Source organism: Pseudorca crassidens, chromosome 5 (assembly GCF_039906515.1).
Source record: "Pseudorca crassidens isolate mPseCra1 chromosome 5, mPseCra1.hap1, whole genome shotgun sequence".
Taxonomy (NCBI): domain Eukaryota; kingdom Metazoa; phylum Chordata; class Mammalia; order Artiodactyla; family Delphinidae; genus Pseudorca; species Pseudorca crassidens.
Window position 1 is genome coordinate 45,470,370 of NC_090300.1, and position 21,591 is coordinate 45,491,960.

General features: G+C 37.8%; 2 protein-coding genes across 5 annotated transcripts in view; one reads left to right on the forward strand and one right to left on the reverse strand.

The window, feature by feature from the left end:
* Nucleotides 1-14,129, reverse strand: part of IFT80 (intraflagellar transport 80) — a 111,580-nt gene extending 97,451 nt beyond the window's left edge. The window contains exons 1-2 of one of the 4 annotated variants that reach the window (XM_067737887.1): nucleotides 14,000-14,129; nucleotides 1,347-1,432 (exon numbers count right to left, since the gene is read on the reverse strand). In XM_067737887.1, the coding sequence (XP_067593988.1) occupies nucleotides 1,347-1,385 (39 nt within the window). In that variant the 5' untranslated portion in view covers nucleotides 1,386-1,432; nucleotides 14,000-14,129. Of the gene's footprint in view, nucleotides 1-1,346; nucleotides 1,433-13,963 lie in introns of all 4 variants that reach the window. The other 3 variants (XM_067737886.1, XM_067737888.1, XM_067737889.1) reach the window with 3 other exon arrangements.
* Nucleotides 14,130-14,438: 309 nt separating this feature from the next.
* SMC4 (structural maintenance of chromosomes 4) overlaps nucleotides 14,439-21,591 on the forward strand; it is a 34,561-nt gene continuing 27,408 nt past the window's right edge. The window contains exons 1-5 of the mRNA XM_067737890.1: nucleotides 14,439-14,582; nucleotides 15,711-15,854; nucleotides 16,741-16,919; nucleotides 17,289-17,480; nucleotides 19,054-19,230. Coding sequence (XP_067593991.1) covers nucleotides 15,716-15,854; nucleotides 16,741-16,919; nucleotides 17,289-17,480; nucleotides 19,054-19,230 — 687 coding nt within the window. The 5' untranslated portion in view covers nucleotides 14,439-14,582; nucleotides 15,711-15,715. The remainder of the gene's footprint in view (nucleotides 14,583-15,710; nucleotides 15,855-16,740; nucleotides 16,920-17,288; nucleotides 17,481-19,053; nucleotides 19,231-21,591) is intronic.

Here is a 21,591-nt window from a genome sequence, read left to right on the forward strand (position 1 = left end):
ATAGGTAATAAAGTGGCATTGGAATACTCAGAATTCAAAGTAGAATCTAAACAAAAGGATCTGGATGTCCCATTAGACCATTACTGAAAAAATTCTTCAAGTATAATTGCTACAGCTTAAACAATGTTAGGTAAAACCTTTAAAAAGGGAGAGTGTCAGGCATAATCTAGAAAGAAAGAAAATACACATACACACACGCCCCAAAACAAAAAATACTAAGCTTATCCTCATAAAAACTGATGTAAGTACACATCAGACATACGTGACATGTCTTCAAACTAATAAGTTAACTAAAATTACAGGAGAAATGAGAGGACTGCCAGAATAAGAAAGTCTAAAAAGACTGTTATTCTTCAGCTTGAAAAGGTAAAAGCAGACAATAGACATAGTCAAAATCTAAAAGATTGTAAGCAGCATGAACTCCTGGGGGCACACTTTTAAAAGAGAATAAAAATGATTTAAGGAGAAATAAAAGGAATTATATCTTCACTCAAACGGTAAAAGAAGCAGACAAGACAATATTAATTCAAAGCGTTTGATCAAATGTCTAAAACAGTGCTTCTCTATCTCTGAAGGATCCTATTTTTCTTTATTTCAAATCTGTTACAGATCAACATTTTCTAAGATAAAATAAAAATGAATTACTAGAAAAATGATCTTATATTTGGATGTTGTGACTATCAAATTGCTACAAAAATTTCTTCCTTCTTACCTTCAGTTTCTTTACTTATCCCTTCACAGACCTGCAATAAAGTCCACAGATGATACTTTTAGAAGCACTGGTCTAAATAACTAAGAATGAAGGTAAAGGGGCCTATCATATATTCCTGACACATAACTGGGAGTTCTTGCTGACAAAATATAAGGTCATGTGTTTGAGAAATATTTATAATTGCCCCCTTCCCACGTGAAATAATAAAGGTCTAACTGCTCAGATTTCCCCAGCTTACCCTCCACTTTATCATGAGTAAGAAGAAATAGAGCAGAACTCAATGAAAACACACTAGATCATACCAACAGATAAATTATTTGATTTTTAAAAAACTTCTCTTTAAGATTTTATTAGACTAAACAAAAACTGTTTTTTATGTACTTAAGTATAGTAGTACTTAAGTAGAGTAAGAAAAATGTCAATAAAAATTTGAAAGTAAGATTTAGAGCAAATAGTTTGCATTGGAGAATTACCTGCAACACAAGACCTCAAATATTTCAGAAACAATTTAGCGAAACTACCAATAAAGGAATGAAAAAAATCCATTATCCAACTAGACTAGAAAAATAGAAGAAAACTTTTAATAATACTATAGTAAGGTGATCACAATAAGGTTTATAAGTATTAAAAGGATATGCTTTGGTTCTTTTAAAAGAGATATCTTCAGTCTCATGTCTCCACCTTCCAGCAAAGTTTTAAAATGCCACTTGATTGTACTCACTGTAAAAATAAAAGGGGGAAAATATAGAATCTGCATTAAAAACAAACATATATACACAAAAAATTAAAAGTAAACAAAATATCTTAGCACCCCAAGGACACCAAAACACTTTCAATCCTGCTGGCAACAAATACATGGAAAGAGGAAGAAAGCTAGTCAGTATGCTAATTCTGGCAAGTGAGTGATGGAGGCCTTGGGTTGGATGCCGGAAGTCCTCTACAACCTGCCTAAAACAGTCCTACAAGTACAGAACGCCACTAAATCTGGCCAGGTAAATAATTTCCAAGGGATGTCCCGAGACCTAATCAAAAGATTTTTTAAACTGGGAACTGTTCAATGGCAGATCAATGTTGGTCCTGTTGAATGGATACACAATAAAATAAATTCCAAAGGTCTGATCGAGGGCTAAGATACATATTTTGAGCTTTAGTTATAGAACCCACATGGGAATACCATGACATCATCAACCTAGTGATCCAATCTGAGATTTACATTCTGTTGGATGTAGACACACTGCCCAACAGTTATGGTTGCCATGGTGGCAAAGTGAAAAATAAGCGAGTTATTTAAAAGAGAGGTAATAAATCTATTATAAAAGCTATATAAAAATCACAATGTAAATAGCAAACAAAAATTTAGAAAAACAAGAGTAACACTCTCTCAAATAATCATGCTATCAAAAGATACAAATCAAGAAAATGCTAAATTGTCTGAATCCAATTTATAGTTGTGGGATTCTTTCTGAGTAATATCACTAGCCTAGAGAAAAAAATAAATGAAAGTGTAATTAAAGGAAAAAAATCCTCTTCACCAAGTAGAAAATTACTGCTAACTACATCAAAGAAGGTGTGAATTATAGATAAGAATTCAGTGGGCCTACCTTAGATAATTTCTCATTCTCTCAAATCCAGAAGACTTTTAGATTGGCAAGGTGCTAAATACAGCTTTATCTCAAAGCACCTTTTTCACTTATTGTACTCATAAATTTGTGAGAATGGGGAGAAAATTGTTACGACCACAGAAAAAAATCTGAAGTTTTCTATCCAGTCAATATGCAGCTAAGGTCAGAAACCTCTCTCCTCCAGTTCATTTAACAAGATTTATGTTCAACTTTAAAAGTATGAATCTGTGTATAGCATCCAGAGCAAGAAAACAATTTCTCCTAGGCACACTTCTAAGGTTCACTTTTCGTCCTTAGGAGTTTTAGCACCTTTCTCAAAACTACTTCCTTCTTTCTATCAGACCTCCTTCAATTAGAGGGGGGAAAAATGTAAATACATGCTGCTTTTTCACAATAATTCAAATTCACCCAGCTTATAAGGATTTTAAAAGAATAAAGGCAGATAACTTGTTGATTCTGGAAATAAGAAACAACAAAATAGACAAGAAAAAATATATATATATAGTCTGAATATACAACTACATTCAGAAACTTTAAAGGCATGATGTAGCCTATATCAAAATACCTCAAAGTGCTGAAATCCATAATAATTAGGAATCATTCCTCACCAAAAGAAATCATTATCCCATATAAGTAGTAAATGCAGTATGTTTTTCATGAGAAAGTAATCTGCAACTATTCAGAAACGTGGTGCCAAGGAATCAGAGAAAGAGGAGGCTGGCATCCGAACATTGGGAAGATTCTCTTTTGCTCAGAAAGCTCTTCCCCATACATCCTATTTAGCTGAGATCATCTGCATGAAGGATATGGGCATTCTGATGTGAGACTGAATAGAGGAAAAAAGGAGAAGTAGTATTAGAGCACAGCCAATTCAGGGAAGTGCAGAGCTGCCTGGGGATGCACTGAGGTGTTTTTATCTGCCCAAAAGCCTTGGTCACCAAGGATCTGACTAGTCAGTGGTAGGTGGGGTGGGAGGGGGAATAAAAGAAAATTTCTAGAGCATTGAAAAATCTATTTTGCAACTTTATATAGGGAGAAGACAGGAGCAACTATGCCTTTGCTACTAAAAATCATTTATAAGCTGTCTTTGGTCCAGCGTGGGTTAACATTCATGGCGCTTAAGAGGAAAAAATATGCCCAGGAAATCCGATCACCAAACTACCAAAATATACTCCAAATCTGGCCACTTCTCAGTGCCGCCATCGTAAGTCTAAAGCCACCATCATCCTCAATTATTTCAGTAGGTCCAGAACTGATCTTCCTGTTCCTACATTTACCCTTCAAACTCTTCTAAATACAGTAGCTAGTTATGCTTTTAAATCATTAATGCTAAGTCAGATCACGAAGGCCAGCATGGCCAATACAGAGTGAGTGAAAGGGATGGCAGGAAATTGGGGAAGAGGAAGGAGGGACACAGATCACATAGAGGTGGGAAAACCACAATAAAAGCTTCATTTTTTTTCTTCTAAATGAACGGAGAAGCCAGTAGAGTGATAATATCTGACTTACATTTTTTAAAGTGTCACTATGGATGACACTATGGATGGTATGACCAAAAAAAAGCAAACATGAGCAACACTAGAAGCAGGGAGGCCAGTTAGGATTTCAATGATCCAGAAGAGAAATGAAAGTGGATTGATAAGGAAGGCAGTAGTGGTGCAAATAATATGAAGCAGTTATATTCTGAATATATTTTGAAAGAAGATTCCACAGGATTTGTTGATGAATTCAGTTTAAGAGAAAGAGGAGTCAAAAATGACTCTAAAGTTTCAACAGGTACAAAAGAGTTGCCATTTACTGAAATGAAGAAAACTAAGGGAGGAACAGGTTGAAAGGGATGATATAAAAATTCTGTTTTGGGTATGCTAAGTTTAAGGTGCCTATTAGATATCCGAATGAAGAATTCAAGGAGAAATTGGATATACGAGTCTGGAGTCAAGCAAGAGGTCAGAGCTGGTGATATCATTGAGATGTCAGTTTGAGAGTTATCAGCACAAAGATCGTGTTCAAAGCCATGGGATGAGACTACCCAGCAGAACTTGAAATGGCCTAGAAGTCCTACTGAAGCCTGAAGAATTGTCAGCATTAAGCTTCTAGAGGAAGTAAACTAGAGAAAGACAAGTGGAGATATACAATGAGATGCTTAAAACAGATTTTGGGGGAGAGTATAGATATTGGTAAGGATGAAGTAGGTTAAGCCTGTCAAAGTGGGTGGCCAAGGTCAAGGTAACTGAGAGGCCAGGGCATGGAAGAATTGATTTCAGGATGTTAAATCACTGAGAATAATGACAAGAATAGTGGTGGAGATAGACACAGTTACCCAGGTGCTAAAATACTATTCATTGAATGAGGAAAAAAGAAGAGATCTGTAGATGACTACAAAAAGGCAGCGTAGATAACGGTTCGATCTCACAAGACTTATCTCAAAGGGACTAAGGGATTGTAGAGAGGAAAGGGGAAGACAGTCCGTTGTGCAGAAGCACTAATGAGAAACAAGGCCCTCTGACACATGGGAGTCTGGAAGGCAAAACAGCCTCCATTTGAAACAGCCAAGAGGAAAGCAGTTTCCTTAGGAAACAACCAGATTTAAGTTAGACTGTGAAGTTAAAGGGTAAAACTATGAAGTTTTAGAGTAAAGGTTGAGAACACAGATTTGGCCAATGACATACTGTGAGTTCCAAAAGGTAGAGTAGTAGGATTTAAATGGTGAAGAGCTAAGAGTTTGGGACAGATGGTGGGAGATGGTAAAAACAGCCAGCTGTTCTCTTTCATTCATCCCTACTTCTGTGGTAGAAGAATCTGAATTTTTGCTGCATACCTGGCCATCCAGAATAAAGATTACATTTCTCAACTGCCCTTGAAACTGGGTGTAGCCACATAGGACATTAACAATTCTTAAACCCAATGGGGATATTACAACACCATCAACCTCGTGGCCCAATCTGGAACTTATATCTTGAGGTGGGTAGATAACTCTACCCAACAGTATTGGTTACCCACAGTGGTAATATGAAAAGTAAATGAGTTACCTCTTATAAAATCCACACTACTACCTCTTATAAAATTATATAAATCAGCATTATTGGCAAATAAAAACTTGGAATTTAAGAGTAACCCTCTCCCTGCCATGCCATCAAGACCATATATATAGCAGCAACAAGATAGAAGGAACCAAGATTCTTGACCTTGTAAAGAGTCCTATCAGTCCTATTTAGCCTTTTAAGTGATAGAAAATAAAGTTTTATCATGTTTAAGTTACTGTCATCAACAGCTAAATCTAATAATGAACTAATGCAGGGAATTAAGAGCCTTGAATGTAGAGACGGAGGGAAATAGGGTTGTAAGGTATGATGGAATAGTCCCAATCGTCGAATAAAGGAAGGTGTATAATCAATTTAAATTGTAGCCTTCTTCCTGAACTGTTCTCTTAGGTGGTTTGTAGTGTTGATGAAGAGTTTTATAAGACAGGAAAGGGCAGTCTTGCTAGGACCACATGTAACTCTGTGGGAATTCCTTTTCAATCCTGCTAATAAGGTTGTTAGGATTTACTTTAATAGGCAGTTTAGGGAGGGAAAGGAATTGTAGAGTTATAGAGGGAATAAATATCCCCAACCTTTTCTCCTAATTTCCCTAACCTTAAACTGTGCACTCATCCTTGTACCTCTGCTGTATCTATACTCACTGCCATGGTGATCTCACCCAGTTTCATGGCTTAATATAAGATTAAATTTATTGACTACCTAGTGACAACTCCCAATTTCATATCTCCAGTTCAGACCTCTGCACTGAATTCCAGACTTTTTAGCTAACTGATTATTTGACAACTCTATTTGAATGTGTGACACCTAAAAACTTAAGATCCAAATCAAACCCCTGATCTTTCCTCCAACTTTGCTCCTCCCACAGCCTTACCCATCTCAGTAAATGGCAATTCCATCCTTCCAGTTGCACAGGCCAAAAACCTTGGAATAATCACTGACTCTTCTCTCACATTCCAAATCCAATTTGTAAAAAACAAAACCTGTATGATCTATCTTCAAAATACCTGACTTTCATGACCCCCACTACTATGGCTCCAGTCCAAGGTGCCATCACCTGTTAACCTGAACTATAATAGCCTCCTAGTTGACCTCCTAACCCCTCACAATCTATGCTCACCATAGCAGCCAAAGTGAATTTTAAAATAGGTCATGGTGCTTCTCCACTCAAAACTCTCCAATGGCTTCCTGTTTCACTCAGAGTTAAAACAAAGGTGTTTTTTTGTTTTGTTTTGTTTTGGCTGCATTGGGTCTTCGTTGCTGCGCACAGGTTTTCTCTAATTGCAGCGAGCAGGGGATACTCTTCACTGCGGTTTCCAGGCTTCTCATTGCAGTGGCTTCTCTTGTTGCAGAGCACGGGCTCTAGGCACGCAGGCTTCAGTAGTTGTGGCACACGGGCTCAGTTGTTGTGGCCAGCAGGCTCTAGAGTGCAGGCTCAGTAGTTGTGGCGCATGGGCTTAGTTGCTCCACGGCATGTGGGATCTTCCCAGACCAGGGCTCAAACCCATGTCCCCTGCATTGGCAGGCAGATTCTTAACCACTGCACCACCAGGGAAGCCCCTGAAACAAAGGTCTTACAATGGTGTTCAAAGCCTTTATTGATCTGGACTCGTATCGTGATGGTTAATCTTATGTGTCAGCTTGGCTGCAAGATGGTGCCGTTATTTGGGCAAACACAAGACTAAATGTTACTATAAAACTATTTTTTAGGGTTTCCCTGGTGGCGCAGTGGTTGAGAGTCCGCCTGCCGATGCAGGGGACACGGGTTCGTGCCCCAGTCTGGGAAGATTCCCACATGCCGCAGAGTGGCTGGGCCCGTGAGCCATGGCCGCTGAGCCTGCGCGTCGGGAGCCTGTGCTCCGCAACAGGAGAGGCCACAACAGTGAGAGGCCTGTGTACCGCAAAAAAGGAAAAAAAAAAAAACAAACTATTTTTTTAGAGATGATTAAAACTGACAATCAGTTGAAGTAAGTAAAGCACATCACCCTGCATAATTTGGGTGGGCCTCATCCAATCAGTTGAAGGCCTTAAGAGCAAAAACCAAGATTTCCCAAAGAAGAAGGAATTCTGCTGCCAGACTACAGCACAGAAATTTTGCCCAAGTTTCCAGCCCTAAGACTAATGACTTCAACATTAACTCTTCTTTCTCTGGAGAGCCCTAATAGACCACATCATTTCTCTGACCTCATCTCCTGTTTCCTCTCTCTTTTCACTCAAACTGCTCCAGGCACACTAGGCTCTGCGTTTTTCTTCTTACATACTATGTAAGAAGTATGTTTGGGGGCAAAGGAGAAGGAACCAGTGGACAGGGATTGATTGGCAGTACTATAGAAACAGAAGATAACTAAGACAGCATGGTCCCCTATGAAGTCATTTGATCAAGGACACTGATAATGGGGTACTTCTTTTTGTAAACACATATAAATTGACAGTTCACAGAAACATAAATACAGATGGTCAGCGGGCAATCAAAAACATGAAATAAGTCACAGCCTCAATTTTAATTAAAGAAATGAAAATGAAAACAACTAGATACCATTTTTCTGTTGTCAAAGTGGCCAAAGGCAAAAACCCAGCCAGAACCCAGCCCTGGCATACAGAGAAAGAGTTAGTCACATACATTATTGAAGAGCAGGAAAACTGGTGCTAACGGTCATTGATTCTTTTGTTCCGCCCCCCACCAACACTTTTGACTACATTTTCTACCTTCGGGGAATTTCCTACCTTATAAATAAAAAACCAATTATTTCCTCTCTAGCCCTCCTTACAGCTAGGACATAGGCAAATTACCTAGGCTTTGCCAATCTGACACATCTGTCATATTTTGAGTTAGAAGCTACTGATTCAAAAGAAGTATATATAAGGAATCTACCCTGGGAAGAATTCCTAGTCATAGGAATTTGTCATATACATATAAATGTACACCAAGATACATATACAAACTATACAAGCCTATTTATTACAGAACTCTATACAGTTCTATCAAAAACTAGAAATTTAAATATTCATCATAGATTACACATGCATGTTCCAGATATAAGTATTTACAACATGGAACAGAATTAGAACCAAGAAAATAGAATTAAGAATTAATGTTAAGGATTAGACTTAACATTATGCTAAATGAAAGAAGTCAGTCACAAGAGGGCAGATACTATATAATTTCCCTTATATGAAGTACATAAAGTAGTCAAATTCATAGATACAAAAAGTAGAATGGTGGTTGCCTGGACGGAAGGAGGAACAGGGCGTTTCTATCTAATGGGTACAGAGATTCAGTTCGGCAAGATTAAAAGAGTTCTGCAGATGGATGGAGGTGACAATAGCACAACAATATGAATGTACTTAATGCCACTGAACTGTACACTTAAAAGTGGTTAAGATGGTTTACAAAAAAAGAAAAAAGAAATGAATTAGATTTAAGAAATAAAACTAAAACATAAAAGCACTAACAAAATGAGAAAAATTTTAGGCAGGAAAGAGGGAAGGTATGACTTGTCAACAAGAATGTACCTATAGATAAGAGGTAGCAGAAAGCCTACGAAGTAAACAAGAATGTGAAGGAGAGATAAGAAATCCAAGAGCTAGATCACAAGTGCATTTATACCAAGTTCTGTTTGGGTCATTTGCATATTGTCTAACCCTTGGGTGTTGATATTAACAGTTGAAATTAATGGTTTGTTGATGACTACCCAAGGCCCTATTTTTAGAAGTACGATTTTTATCAACAATTTTCCAAATTGATAGCTCTGATTAGACTCCTATGTCTCTTTTCCAGTAAAGAGAGGAGGGAGAGAGAAACAGATCTTTTATTCAGATTGGTCCCATCATAAAACCACTTGAAGACTAGAGCTGAGATCTCTTATACGGCAGGGAAGGCAGCAGCAGGTTCACCATTTCCAGGGACAGGTTATTCAAACACCTAACAAGCAATGGAACAGGTTTACGAATGGCAGTATAGTTCACTTACTAAAGACCTCCAACCTCCATGCCACTCCACTTCCTGTAGGTATCTGAAGTGTATGTATTGATATATGCAGTGTTATTTACATTTCCTTGCAATTTTAGCTAAATTAGAGCTAGCTCTTGCCAACCATACTTTAATATTATTCACATTGGTTATATTTATAATCCTTTTGCAGGACGGCCTAATAAATTCTAGCCAATAAACCATGTTATTCACAAATTTAAAAATAAGTAGTCGTCTTTAATTCATCCTTTTAATTCATCAACTAGCATAGAAAAAAATTACACTCAACTGATAAACTAGAGTGCTGTACAACTATTTAAAAAATGAGATGAATCTATATGTATTGATACAGAAAGATGTCTATAATATGTTAAATGACAAAAACAAAGTATACAGCAGTATTATATAACTCAATCCCTTTTGTGTTAAAAAAAAAGGGAGGAATATATATTCAAGTTATTGGATACTAAAACATTCTTCTCGGAAGATATGCAAGACACTTAACGGAGACCTTCATGAGGTTAGGGACACTGGGGTGAGAAGGCACTCTTTTAATTTTCATTTTATATGTTTTTATACTGTTTGATGTTTTTATCATGTTCATAATATTTTATCTATACATTTATATTTTTAATATAGAATTATCTGAATGATAGGATTATGGCCCAATTTTGCTTTCTTCTTTATGCATTTCTGCATTAAAAAAAAAACCTAATAAATGTTATTTTTCGTAAGATCACCATTCTCATTCTCTTTGCAGTTTCTACTGCATTTGACCCACTTCTTATTGAAACTCTCAGCTAGAGATCTTCCAAATACTGCACTTTGTTTTCTTCTGTATACAAAATGGGGTTAATAATGCCTACCTCACAGGTTGGTTATGATGATTAAATGAGATAAAGTAGACATGAGGTTAAAAAAAAAAAAAAGGCATCTTACAAATGTCCAGTAGAGTGCCTGAAACATAGTAAGAACTTAATAACTGTTAGCTATTTATAGTGAAAATTGGTGTTTTTGTCACCCTGCATATATTCACTCTTTTCCTAGCTACAAAGAATTTCTTCTTGGAGCACCACTTCCTCACTCTTAGCCATATGGCTTCAGTGGAGCTAGCATGAGACCTAGGCTTAAGTCAATTAGAGATCTCCAATAGAAACTTTTATTTAACTAAAAGATGGGGAAGAAAGACACTTCTTAACCCCCAGGTCTTTAAGTTTAGGAAATTTGAGGCTAGAGTTACTGTAACACCTTACCACGGCAAGGGGAGAGCCTGGAGGTGTCAGAGACCACTACGTGAAGCCTGAGAATAATGCCAAGACAAGGAAATGCAAAGCAGAACAAAGAAAGAAGCACAATCCTAGTGTGTTTGTTTGAACACTGAATCCAGTTATACTCACCTAACTTTTTGGTTATGGAAGTTAATTTTTTTTTCTCAAGACAATTTGGATTGGATTTTCTGTCACTTGTAATCTACAAAGTCCTCCCTGAGACATTACTATAATTATTTCTTCTTCCTATATTCTAAGAATGTACATTCTCTAGTGCTATCCTCTCTCTACTCACAACCTTAAAAATCTAATCTATTTTTAGTGTCCCAACTATTCTTGTAACTCTATCTCACCCTATTTTCTCTTCTGAACTATATTCTCCACCTCTAATGCCCACTGTATATACCTTTCCTAATCTCAACCTATATGAATAAAAACAAACTCATTTTTCAAAACAGTCCATACCCCAAAACTGCTCCATTTCCTCACTTCCCATTTTTTTTTTTGTTAAGATAGGTGAGAGTTTCAACAAGACTGGTGTTCTAGGGGTCTTACATTATCAAGAGGAATATTCATTACTATCTCTCCTGTCTCTATATCCAATTTATTCATCTTGAACAATATTCTCTAAGTATTTATACATTACTTACATAAATTCATGTTTATTCATTTTGATCTATTATTTAATGTCTAATTAATCCAAATATTCACAATTAATTACAAACTTTGTTAATATTTTAAACATTTACCCACAAATCTAATTTCAGACTTTATGAAATGCTGTAACCACATTAGAAATGCTGTAACCACATTAGAAGGTAGACAAAACACATATTATTATAATGATGACAAAATCTAACTATGCACTTAAAGAATTGCAAATGTTAATTTTAATTCTATTCCAATTTTTCCCCTTGAACTTATTCTTATTTCTTCCTGTGGGGTACAACTTTTTGAAATATAAAAAGTAAGCATTCTCTTCTCAGACTGCCTGAAATTATAGATAATGGTTGTTAGTAGATGATTTTGGACCAGAAAGATGAGACTTGGTTATACTTTCCAAGATCATTGTAACCTAGTCCATCCCAATTGGACCAGCTTCTTTTTATCCAAAGTACTGGCAGGGATCAATCAAGTCTTTATTTCTTGTGATCCTAATCTCTTCTCAAATCACTTCTTCACTTTTTCTGAGTGCCCTACTTTCACTCTAGATTTGTCTCCACTGTAGCTGTTTGTTATGAATTTCTTTCCTATGTTATACAACCTGGTTTAAGTCTGCTTAAAAAATATTTATTCTGAGTGGAGCATGGTTAGGTTCAACTAAATCTAAAGCTATTGGTCACTTTATTGATTTACTGAAATTACATTTCTTATCAGTCACTAAGACCAATCATTATTTAAAGCAACCATCAAAGGCAGTAAAACTAGGATTTATTTGTGACTTATCTTTCTTATCGCCTCATCACTAATCCAGGGATTCATAAAAAATAGAATCTGACTAACTTTAAGGGTTCAGACTCTTAACCATTAAAACCTACAAAAGCTATAGATTTTCCCCCAAAATGTGTCCAGATTTTTACCTTTCTACTGCGTAGGCACCTCCTACATGGAGGACTGGACAGTAATAATCCAACTAAGCCATGCCTGATCTCAGTCTCTTTCCCTTTTTACACATCCCACATAACTACTGTTAATTTTTTTTTTTTACCAAGTCATTCCTTAGCTCAAAATTTTTCTAATATTTTGAAAACATCCTTGACCTGGCTTTCAAAACCCTTCATAAACTAATCTTCTAACTTGACATCCCATTATTCATCCTTAGCACATACCCTAATATGGTCAATGTCATAAACACAGCAGTACCAAATGCATATAGTGTGTGTGCTAGACAATCATAAACAATCCTATGAGGTAGGTATTATATGCCGGTTTTATAATAAAAAATCTCAGAGATTGATAAATTGAGTAAACTGTCTAAGCATGTAGCTAAAAAAATGATGAGATTTGGGACTCTTGTTATCTGTTCCATCTTTCTACTACATCATGCTGTCTCCCATATACATAACTCAATTTGGTCTAGTCTTTGCTTTTTTCATGGTTAATATCTCTCCAACTCAGTTGTAATAGTGTTTTACAGACTGCAAAATTCCAAAAGATTCCAGATGTTTTCAAAGAGAACTGATTGCTACATTTTCTTGTACACCTACCAGCCAAATTTTTTTTTCACTAAGCTTTATTGTCTGTAGTTTGTCTTATGAAAACAATAATTTTTTTCAACTTATATTACCTCAAATATAAAGGTATATTACAATATCAAGTCAATGTTTATTCAAATCACACCAGTCTCCCAACCTCACCAAATTCTTACACTTGAGGGGAGTGTCCTCCACACCTCCTCTTGAGAAACACTGAACCTGAATATGCTCCTCAGGGCAAGAGTCATACTTACTTACTTAGAATGACAATGTAAATTCATTCATAAAGCAGATATACTGGGGCTTGAGTATGCCAAGTCCTAAGTCTACAAAAGTTAAAAGGGGGAATAAAAGAGGCTCCCAGTTCTCAATGTCAAGTACTTAAGAGTCGCTGAATAAATGCTTGTTGGACATAGTCAAATCAATTAATGGTTAACATTGTGAGGGATTAGGATCACGTTTGAGAATCTGATCAAAGTTCTGGGAACACTAACTCCCCAGAAAAATTCACAAGCACCCAGAATTTTGTATACGATTTCGGGGGCGGGGGGCGGGGAGGGGGAAGTGGAGAAGAGGTGGTATGAACTCCTCTGAATTCCAATCACCTACCACCAGATCCACAAACTCCTGGCTAAAAACCTACTAGCAAAACTAAAAACCTACTAGCAAAACTAGATTCTCTGGGAACAGGTATACTTGCTTAATAATCCTGATTATGCCTGACAGTGCAATGTATACAAAAGCTACTTAAGAAATATTTGCTGATCAATAATTTTCTCATACCCAGACACCAGCAAATCGTTTCTTCCATTACAGAGTCTTTCAGACAAATGATTTTAAAAACGCGAAACCCCCTTTCACGAGTGACATTAATGACCTAACACCAATAATTCGAAATCATTATTTTGCTTTTCACTACACGATCATTCACCAATCCAGGTTTTCTCTTCTCCTTGTTACCCCTCTACTCCCTCCAAACTCAGGGCTTCCTCCTTTGCATCCCAAAAGCTACGTCCAGAGCCGCACCGCGCCCAGGGAGACGGAAAATAACTGATGCTCCACTCCGCACACACCCTCATAGCAGGGAAGGTGGATCCAGTAATGGCTACAACTTCCAAACCCTTTCCTCACCTCTCGCCTAGAAGTAAAGAGATTTACCTTAAGTGGCAGGAAAGCGGTGGCGATCGTACTCACAGAAGTGGGACCAGTTACCAAGAAGCCTCGGGCCTCTCTGTCACCATAGCGACTCCTAAGAGCTAAGCTCACTCCATCTTCCCGCGATACTTCCCTGCCGGGCGTCACCCGAGCAGGCCCTAGACCCCGCCTCCCAGCGAGCTCGCCCTCTCCTTAAGGGGCGTCATTGGACGACGGAGCTTTGCCTTTAGCTGTGGGCGGAGCCCCACTCTATTTTTTTTATCTTTTTCAAAATTCTCAAGGTTTTTTAAAAAATATTTTTTATAAGAGTGCTATTGCCGTAGGCCCACGGAAAACATTGTTTCGCTTTTCTTATTCACTTAATAGAAAACGTCCCCTGCCGCCTGGGTCCCGCCAGCAGTTCGCGCATGCGCGTAAGCCACCAGAAGATGGCGGCGATAATCGCCGCATTTTTTTCAAATTAGTGGTTCCCAGAAAGCATTGCGCGCATTTGTAACGAATTTCCGTTCGAGTTTGTATTTTAGGCGCCATTTTCGAGTGAAGGACCCGCAGCCGAAACACCGGTAGGAGAGGGGGGTTATGCAACCGTTTCCAACCTTGGTCTGAGTGGACTATCCGGCAGGTAAAATACTTCTTTTCCTGGTCAGGTTGTCACACTCTTACTTCCTGTCCCGTCCGCGGGCTCCTGGAAAGTAGAGGCCTTGAGTTGGAGCAGCCGAAGTCTAGGCTGAGGCTGCCGCCGGGAGATTTCTCTCGCTGTCACCCCTCCCCCCTCGGCCGCTCCCCGGCAGTCGAGGCTCCCGCGCGCTTCTCCCGGGCGCCACTTCTCTGAGCTACATAAGCGTTGCTCAGGAGACTGGGGGCCCGGGGGGGGGTGGTTGGGGGGAGCCTTTCAGCCTCGCGGACCTCTTCTCAGAAATCTCGGTCTTGGTCGGACTCTAGCGTGGCCCCCTGCCCGTCTCACTTCCCGCAAGGGACTAACCACCGGGTCTGAGCCCTTAACTGGTGACCTTTCGTAGTTTATTGTCCAACGGGATTCTGCCGCGGACCCCGGAGGGACAGACCCCTGCCACCTCAAGGCTATTGAACCGGAGCCGGCGCTGCCGGCTTCCGATTTGAAAATCGCGAGTGGTCGGACCCGGCCGGACTGTAGAGAGCAGACCTCAAAGACCCCGGGCCGTCCGCTGCGCCGAGGGCTAAATGGCGGGGAGAGGAAAGTGGGCGGCTCGCCGCCAGTTGGTTCTTCGCTGCTCTGGGAAGAGGTGATAGATAGCCCTTCAAACGAACTCTTGTCTCTTAGAATCTGTGCGCTTGCATCCCTAGCCCAGAGAGCGTGGGAATGTCCGCAAATGCTAGCGTATGGGAATTGCTTCGTTTAGAAATTAAGTTAGAATAGTCTTTCACACTTATACTGTGGGCGGACGGCGGGGGTGCATTAAAAAGTAAAAAGAACCTAAGCAGTTGCTCTGTTCTTGCTTGATCCCCAAGCACGTCTAGGTTTTCCCACTTGCTTAGGACTTAAGAAAACGAATCCCGCCTTCTTGGCACTTGAGTTTTTTGTGCGTTCTTTCTCGAGGACCCGCTGGCGTTAGCGGGGTTTGACGACGGGGCTCTGGAAAACGGGTGGACGGAGTTTTCCCCGAGTGGGACAGGGTGGGGAGCTGAGCCCGTCTCACCGGGAGTGGGGGGGGGGGAACGTACCGGCACTGGCCCGCGGCCCGACTTGCTCCCGGCTCTCCCTCGGCCCCAGCGACCATGCCCCGTAAAGGCACCCAGCCCTCCACCGCCCGGCGCAGAGAGGAAGGGCCGCCGCAGTCCCCGGACGGCGCCAGCAGCGACGCGGAGCCCGAGCCGCCTCCCGGCCGCGCGGGGAGCCTCGCGCCTGCCACCGCAGGTGAGTGGCCCTTCGCGACGTCGCGGGCAAGCGCGGGGGAGACCCGGGTGCATCCGCGCCCAACCCAGGACTGGCTGGTGTTCTTGGGCGCGGACAAGAGGGGCTGCGGGGTTGACATCTGAAGGTCAGGTAGAGCCGCTCAAGAAAGCGATTTGGCGATTTTCACAGATTAGACAATGTGCAATCGGTGTAACGGTGCCGGAGGGGATGGGGGCGAGTAAATAGCTTCAATTCTGTTCAATTTCGGTTCATTGTCTTCTATTTCCACGGAAATCGACACGGTCAGCCAGGAGCTAGTGGACTGTTTTTCAGACAGAGTCAGCCTGACTAATAATAATGATGAAAAGTTTCTTGACCCTGTAACTTCACCTTCGTGGTCTTAAATTGCTAAGAGAAGATAATAATTTACTCGAAACTACCGTAGCTTTTGTGAGTCCAGGAACTGAATGACATGAAACCCCTGTGACAGTGTCTCTAGAGCTCGCGAGTGTCCAAAGTTAAGGTTCCAGGTGCTCACAGATACGGAGAGAGTTGGATCTAGAGCCTTAGGATTTAACCACCTGTTTAGACAGGGAGCAGGGAATCAAGTGGTTGTGGATTTCCCAGATTTGCATGACGATGTAGTGTTTCGGCTCCTAAAAGGTATATTTCTATAGGATTTTGTGACTGGTCGCATTTCTTTCAAGAATTTCTTTTTTGATAAAACCAAACCAAAAGATTCTCATCCCCTGTGAGTTTAGGATAATACTATATTTGAGTGAAAATACAGATTCCTAGGTTTCATAAATAACATCTCTCCAGAGATGAGCAGGCAGTAGTCCTCCGAACTAATTGCACTAATGCAGGCTTTTTTCCCCTTGTTTTCCCTTTCCTTTGACTGACTTAGAGACTCCAAGTGAGGAAATAGATAATAGAAGTTTAGAAGAGATTTTGAATAGCATCCCTCCTCCCCCACCTCCAGCAATGACCAATGAAGCTGGAGCTCCTCGTCTTATGATAACTCATATTGTAAACCAGAACTTCAAGTCCTATGCTGGGGAAAAAATTCTGGGACCTTTCCATAAGGTATTTGACCTTTTTAAAATAACTGTTGTAATGCGTCTTTATTATAAAATGTTTCAATTTTGTAGTTATTGTATTTATGCTGATGGATTAAAAATACGGTATGTTTCCTATGCTTTTAACAACTGAAATTAGCTTTTGTTTGGTTATCTTTTGGTACCTCTCTTTATAAAGTTTTCCACACTGAATAGAATTGGTGGGTTTTCTGTTTGAAAGGAGTATTTTCTCTTTAACTCTAAGAATGAATTTTGTAAAAAGTCTGAGTTAAAATTAGAATATGGTGTTATTTAAAGTGTCGAAGCTTGTGATATAAGAGACATGATATATGAAAACAGCTATCTTTAACTTTTTTTTTTTCCTGTTTTTATGCAGCGCTTTTCCTGTATTATTGGGCCAAATGGCAGTGGCAAATCCAATGTTATTGATTCTATGCTTTTTGTGTTTGGCTATCGAGCACAAAAAATAAGATCTAAAAAACTCTCAGTTCTAATACACAATTCTGATGAACACAAGGATATTCAGAGTTGTACTGTAGAAGTTCATTTTCAAAAGATAATTGATAAGGTAAGGGACTTTGTTTAATTATTTGCAACTTCAAGTAAGGAGCACAAAGGATTTCAACACGTTGCACATTTTATTATTTTTGGCTTAAATTGGCTCGTAAAAATTAGTATATGGTTAAAGCAGAACCAATATTTATTTCATTACCTCCATGACTATATTTTCTTTTTGAGGATTGGTGGTAGTGGCTGTTAAACTTAGAATATTAAAATTTTTAGCCAGGGAAAAGTGAATTATAAGTAGCTAATAATAATGCTTACCTTTTTGGTGTAAAACATTGAGCAGTTTTAGTATCCCGAGTACCAAGTAAGCATTCTTTTACTATAAATTTTGGGTTCATTTTTAAAGTTATGTTTTTATTGCTTTCAGATAAGTTACCTAAACTTGAAAATGTTAGACAGTTTGACTAAGTTTACCATCTCCCGTATTTCATTTCGCATTAAATTTAATGTTACTAGTAGTCATCTGTATAGGTGGTACGAAAGAGCTTTGCTTCAGTTTGAAGTAAACTACCCTTTTAAAACAGGAAAGGGTAAGGTAACATGTTTGTTTTCTAGAAGAGGAGACAATTATAGGTAAAATGCCTATTTAGATTATTCACTTGGCTCTGTTGGTATTGGGGGTTTTTTTCTCTTCTATTTAATAATTAACTTTTGAAATACGTGGTTCAAAAATGACTGACTGGAACCTAAAAATGACGCCCAACATCACCAGTAGAAAACTAATTACATAATGAAATGAGGTTGTGATTTGGCCTCTAGGTCTTGTTTTGGTTTTGTTTTGTTTTTAATTTTAATATAAACAGCTTTAAATCTACATGGTGGTATATATTTTAATTTTGTTTCTTAGTGCTTTTCTATTGTACAGTTTCGGTTGGAAAGTAGATTGCCAGTAAATCAGATTTGATTCCATCGCTTATTAATTACACTTGATTTGTGTAAATTTTAAAAACCATGATTTCAAAATGACATAGATTTTAAAGGAAAGCAAGTTTTAATGTTAAACCAGATTTGCACTTCATTTTTTAAATTTGATTAAAAAAATAGGGGAATGTAGTTGTCAATTCTTTGCAATTTTTTTTTACCTTCAATTAATGACATTCTTCACCCAAAAAAGGAAAAAAACTAAGCTGTATCATCCAACTACTATACCTTCCTTCCATTTTCCTCAAATCATCTCTTGCAGCTTTTTTTTAATGGACTAGTAATCTGTCAACATGGTTTAATAATTTGGGTGAGTTTGTTTTGGATACAGTGGGTTTCTTGTGCCCCTTCATCAATTCTTTTCTCAGTCGAATATGATTTTAGGCTTGAAGGTGGGGTGTTTTCTTTTTTGTTTGTTTGGTTGCATTGACTTTTTGGGTTTTGTGATCTACGAGGAAGGAATCAAAGAACTTGAAAAATTATTTCTAATCTTAGCTAAGATTAATTCTAAGAACTATTGTCAGTTTATGTGCATATTCAATTGAAGTTCTTAAACCATAGAATTGGTTTCAGTATGAAGTGAGTGAAATTTGGAGCAAACCTCTGACTTAATACCAACAATTGTTTTCTGGTTTTGTTTTTCCTCAAAACAGGAAGGGGATGATTATGAAGTAGTTCCTAACAGTAACTTTTATGTATCCAGAACGGCCTACAGAGATAATACTTCTGTTTATCACATAAGTGGGAAGAAGAAAACATTTAAGGATGTTGGAAATCTTCTTCGAAGCCATGGAATTGACTTGGACCATAATAGATTTTTAATCTTACAGGTAAATTTATTAAAGATATTAGAGGTTCTCTCGTTCTTCCCCCACCCCTTTTTTTAAAAATAAAGTGTAAGGAATTTTTCCCTATTGGATGAATCCTGTATTTTTGAGGCCTTAAAGTACTGTAGCAGCACATCATGGTTTACATACTACAGTCAAGATGCGAATCATTATTTGCTGCTCTAGAAATTTAAGGAAATTCATTCAGAACTGTAATTTCATCATCATATGCTCATTTTATGTTTGGATGGACTGACATACTTGTTCCGCTCTAGCAGCACGTAAATATTGGCGTAGTAAAATAAATATTAAACACCAATATTATTGTGCTGCTTTAGCGTGACAGGGACATAGCAACTATTTATCATTTCTGTTTGTATTTCTTTTTAAAATAACATTTTAAATGAGATTTGTTATCTTTTAATAGTTCTTTTCCTTTACTTTTGTTCTTTGTCATCTCTACTAATATTATATACTCGAAAGAAAAAACTCTGTATACTTGGTGTTTCACAAATTTACCTGGGCACCTAACTGATTTAACTTTTTTTTTTTTTTTTTGATGCTTAGAATGGTCAATTAAAAGCTTATTCAAGCTCTTTGTTTTGTTTCAAATGGCCTACTTGAACCACTTCTACTGGAAGATCAGAAAGTAACTGATATTTCATTCTTAAGTATCACAACTTTTAAAGTCTTTTTAAAGGGGTATAAAATTAAGTACCTGGTGTTAAGCTGATTTTTATTAGAAACCCTGTATTCTTTATCTGAGTAAAGATATTTTCTACCAGTGTTGTTTGGTAAGAAAAATTCCTTATCTTCTCTATGTCTTACCTTTCAAAAAAGTTCTTAGTGTAAAACATGGCTTTGTCAGACATATTAAAATTCCCTTTTGATTTGAGGCTATCTTCTTTTCCTTTGTCCTACCTACAATCACCAAGAGCATAATAATAAGAGGAAAACGATATTGTGATATAGAAATAGCTGCTAATATTCTTTAGTGTCCTGTACTACTGATTTTAAACTAACTTGGGAATTTTGGTTTGATACTAAAAGTTTAATTAGTATGACTGAGTGTTCCCAGTAAGAAACTTATAGTGTTAGTCTCTGTTTCCATTTTAGTCTATATTCTTCAACTGCTTTTTTAAAAAAAATGTTACTTTTAGACGTACATAGTGTATGTAGAAGGTAAAGAAATATTCTGGGATGACTTATATTAATATTTTCAGTTCATTTGTAATACTTCTATAACCCAAACTTATTTTAAAATGGATGTTGGGAAATCATCAGCAGATATATTTCTAAATAAGATTTGAATTTACATAAATGTGGGATTAAAGCTGTGTGTGTGTGTGTTTTAATCAGATTTAACTTTTATGGACTTTTTGTATTCTGGGATTTGATTTTGTTAATTATGGATTAAAGATGCCCCTTTAGAATACTAAATTTGATAGTGATACCATTTTGCAGGAACCTATCATTTTGTTTATCTTATTTGCTGTTTATTTACTGTCACGCAGGGATAATCAAAGTTTTACACCTGTGCATAGACTCATCAAAATAGGCTGCGTTTTAACCCTTGAAAGGGTGATTTTTTTTTCCCTTGATATTGCCTCTGTATACATAATTCAGTTAATAAAGGGAGCTAAATAAAGTAACTTCCCAAAGATGTAAATAAGAGTAGTTTTTAAATTGTAAACTTTATATTAAATATGTGCTTCTTAAATGCCCAGGATGCTTAAGCCATTTGTCCTCATAATAATCTCAACCTTTTTATGTCATCATAATAGTTATGTTGTTTAAATCATTTTTAATACTGAGATGAACTTTCCACGTTAACAAATTGAATTCCGTTTGATTAAATTTACAGATAAGAGCCTTAGAAACTCACCTGTTAGGAAGAAGAAACAGGGATTGGACTAGATAGAACTAATGATGCCCTATTTAAAAGTTTGAGGGAAAGTGGCAGTGGTTTCTATGGATTTTTATTTAGTTCCTTATCAAAATCTTAGACTCCTGCACTAGAGATTTAAAGCATTTGAAGGTAAGTAAGAATGCAGTTTTCATTACCTTATCTCCCACTAAATAACATCTTAAAAACTAGCTGTGGTTTGGGAGGCTGGGAACTTGGAGACATCAGAATATCATCATCTAAGACATAAGTGATTACTTTGAATAAAATGTATAGGCTGTTTGGCCAGTGGTAGTGATTAACAACCTAAGAAATATAAATCCAGCTCAAGTGAAAACTTATTTTTAAGACTAAAAAGCACTAAAGTTTAGAAGTCCATAAGGGTAAACTTTTTTTTTTTTTAAGTATTTATAATGGTATAGGAGGGTCTTCAAGTAGGCAATTCTAGTATTTGAAGT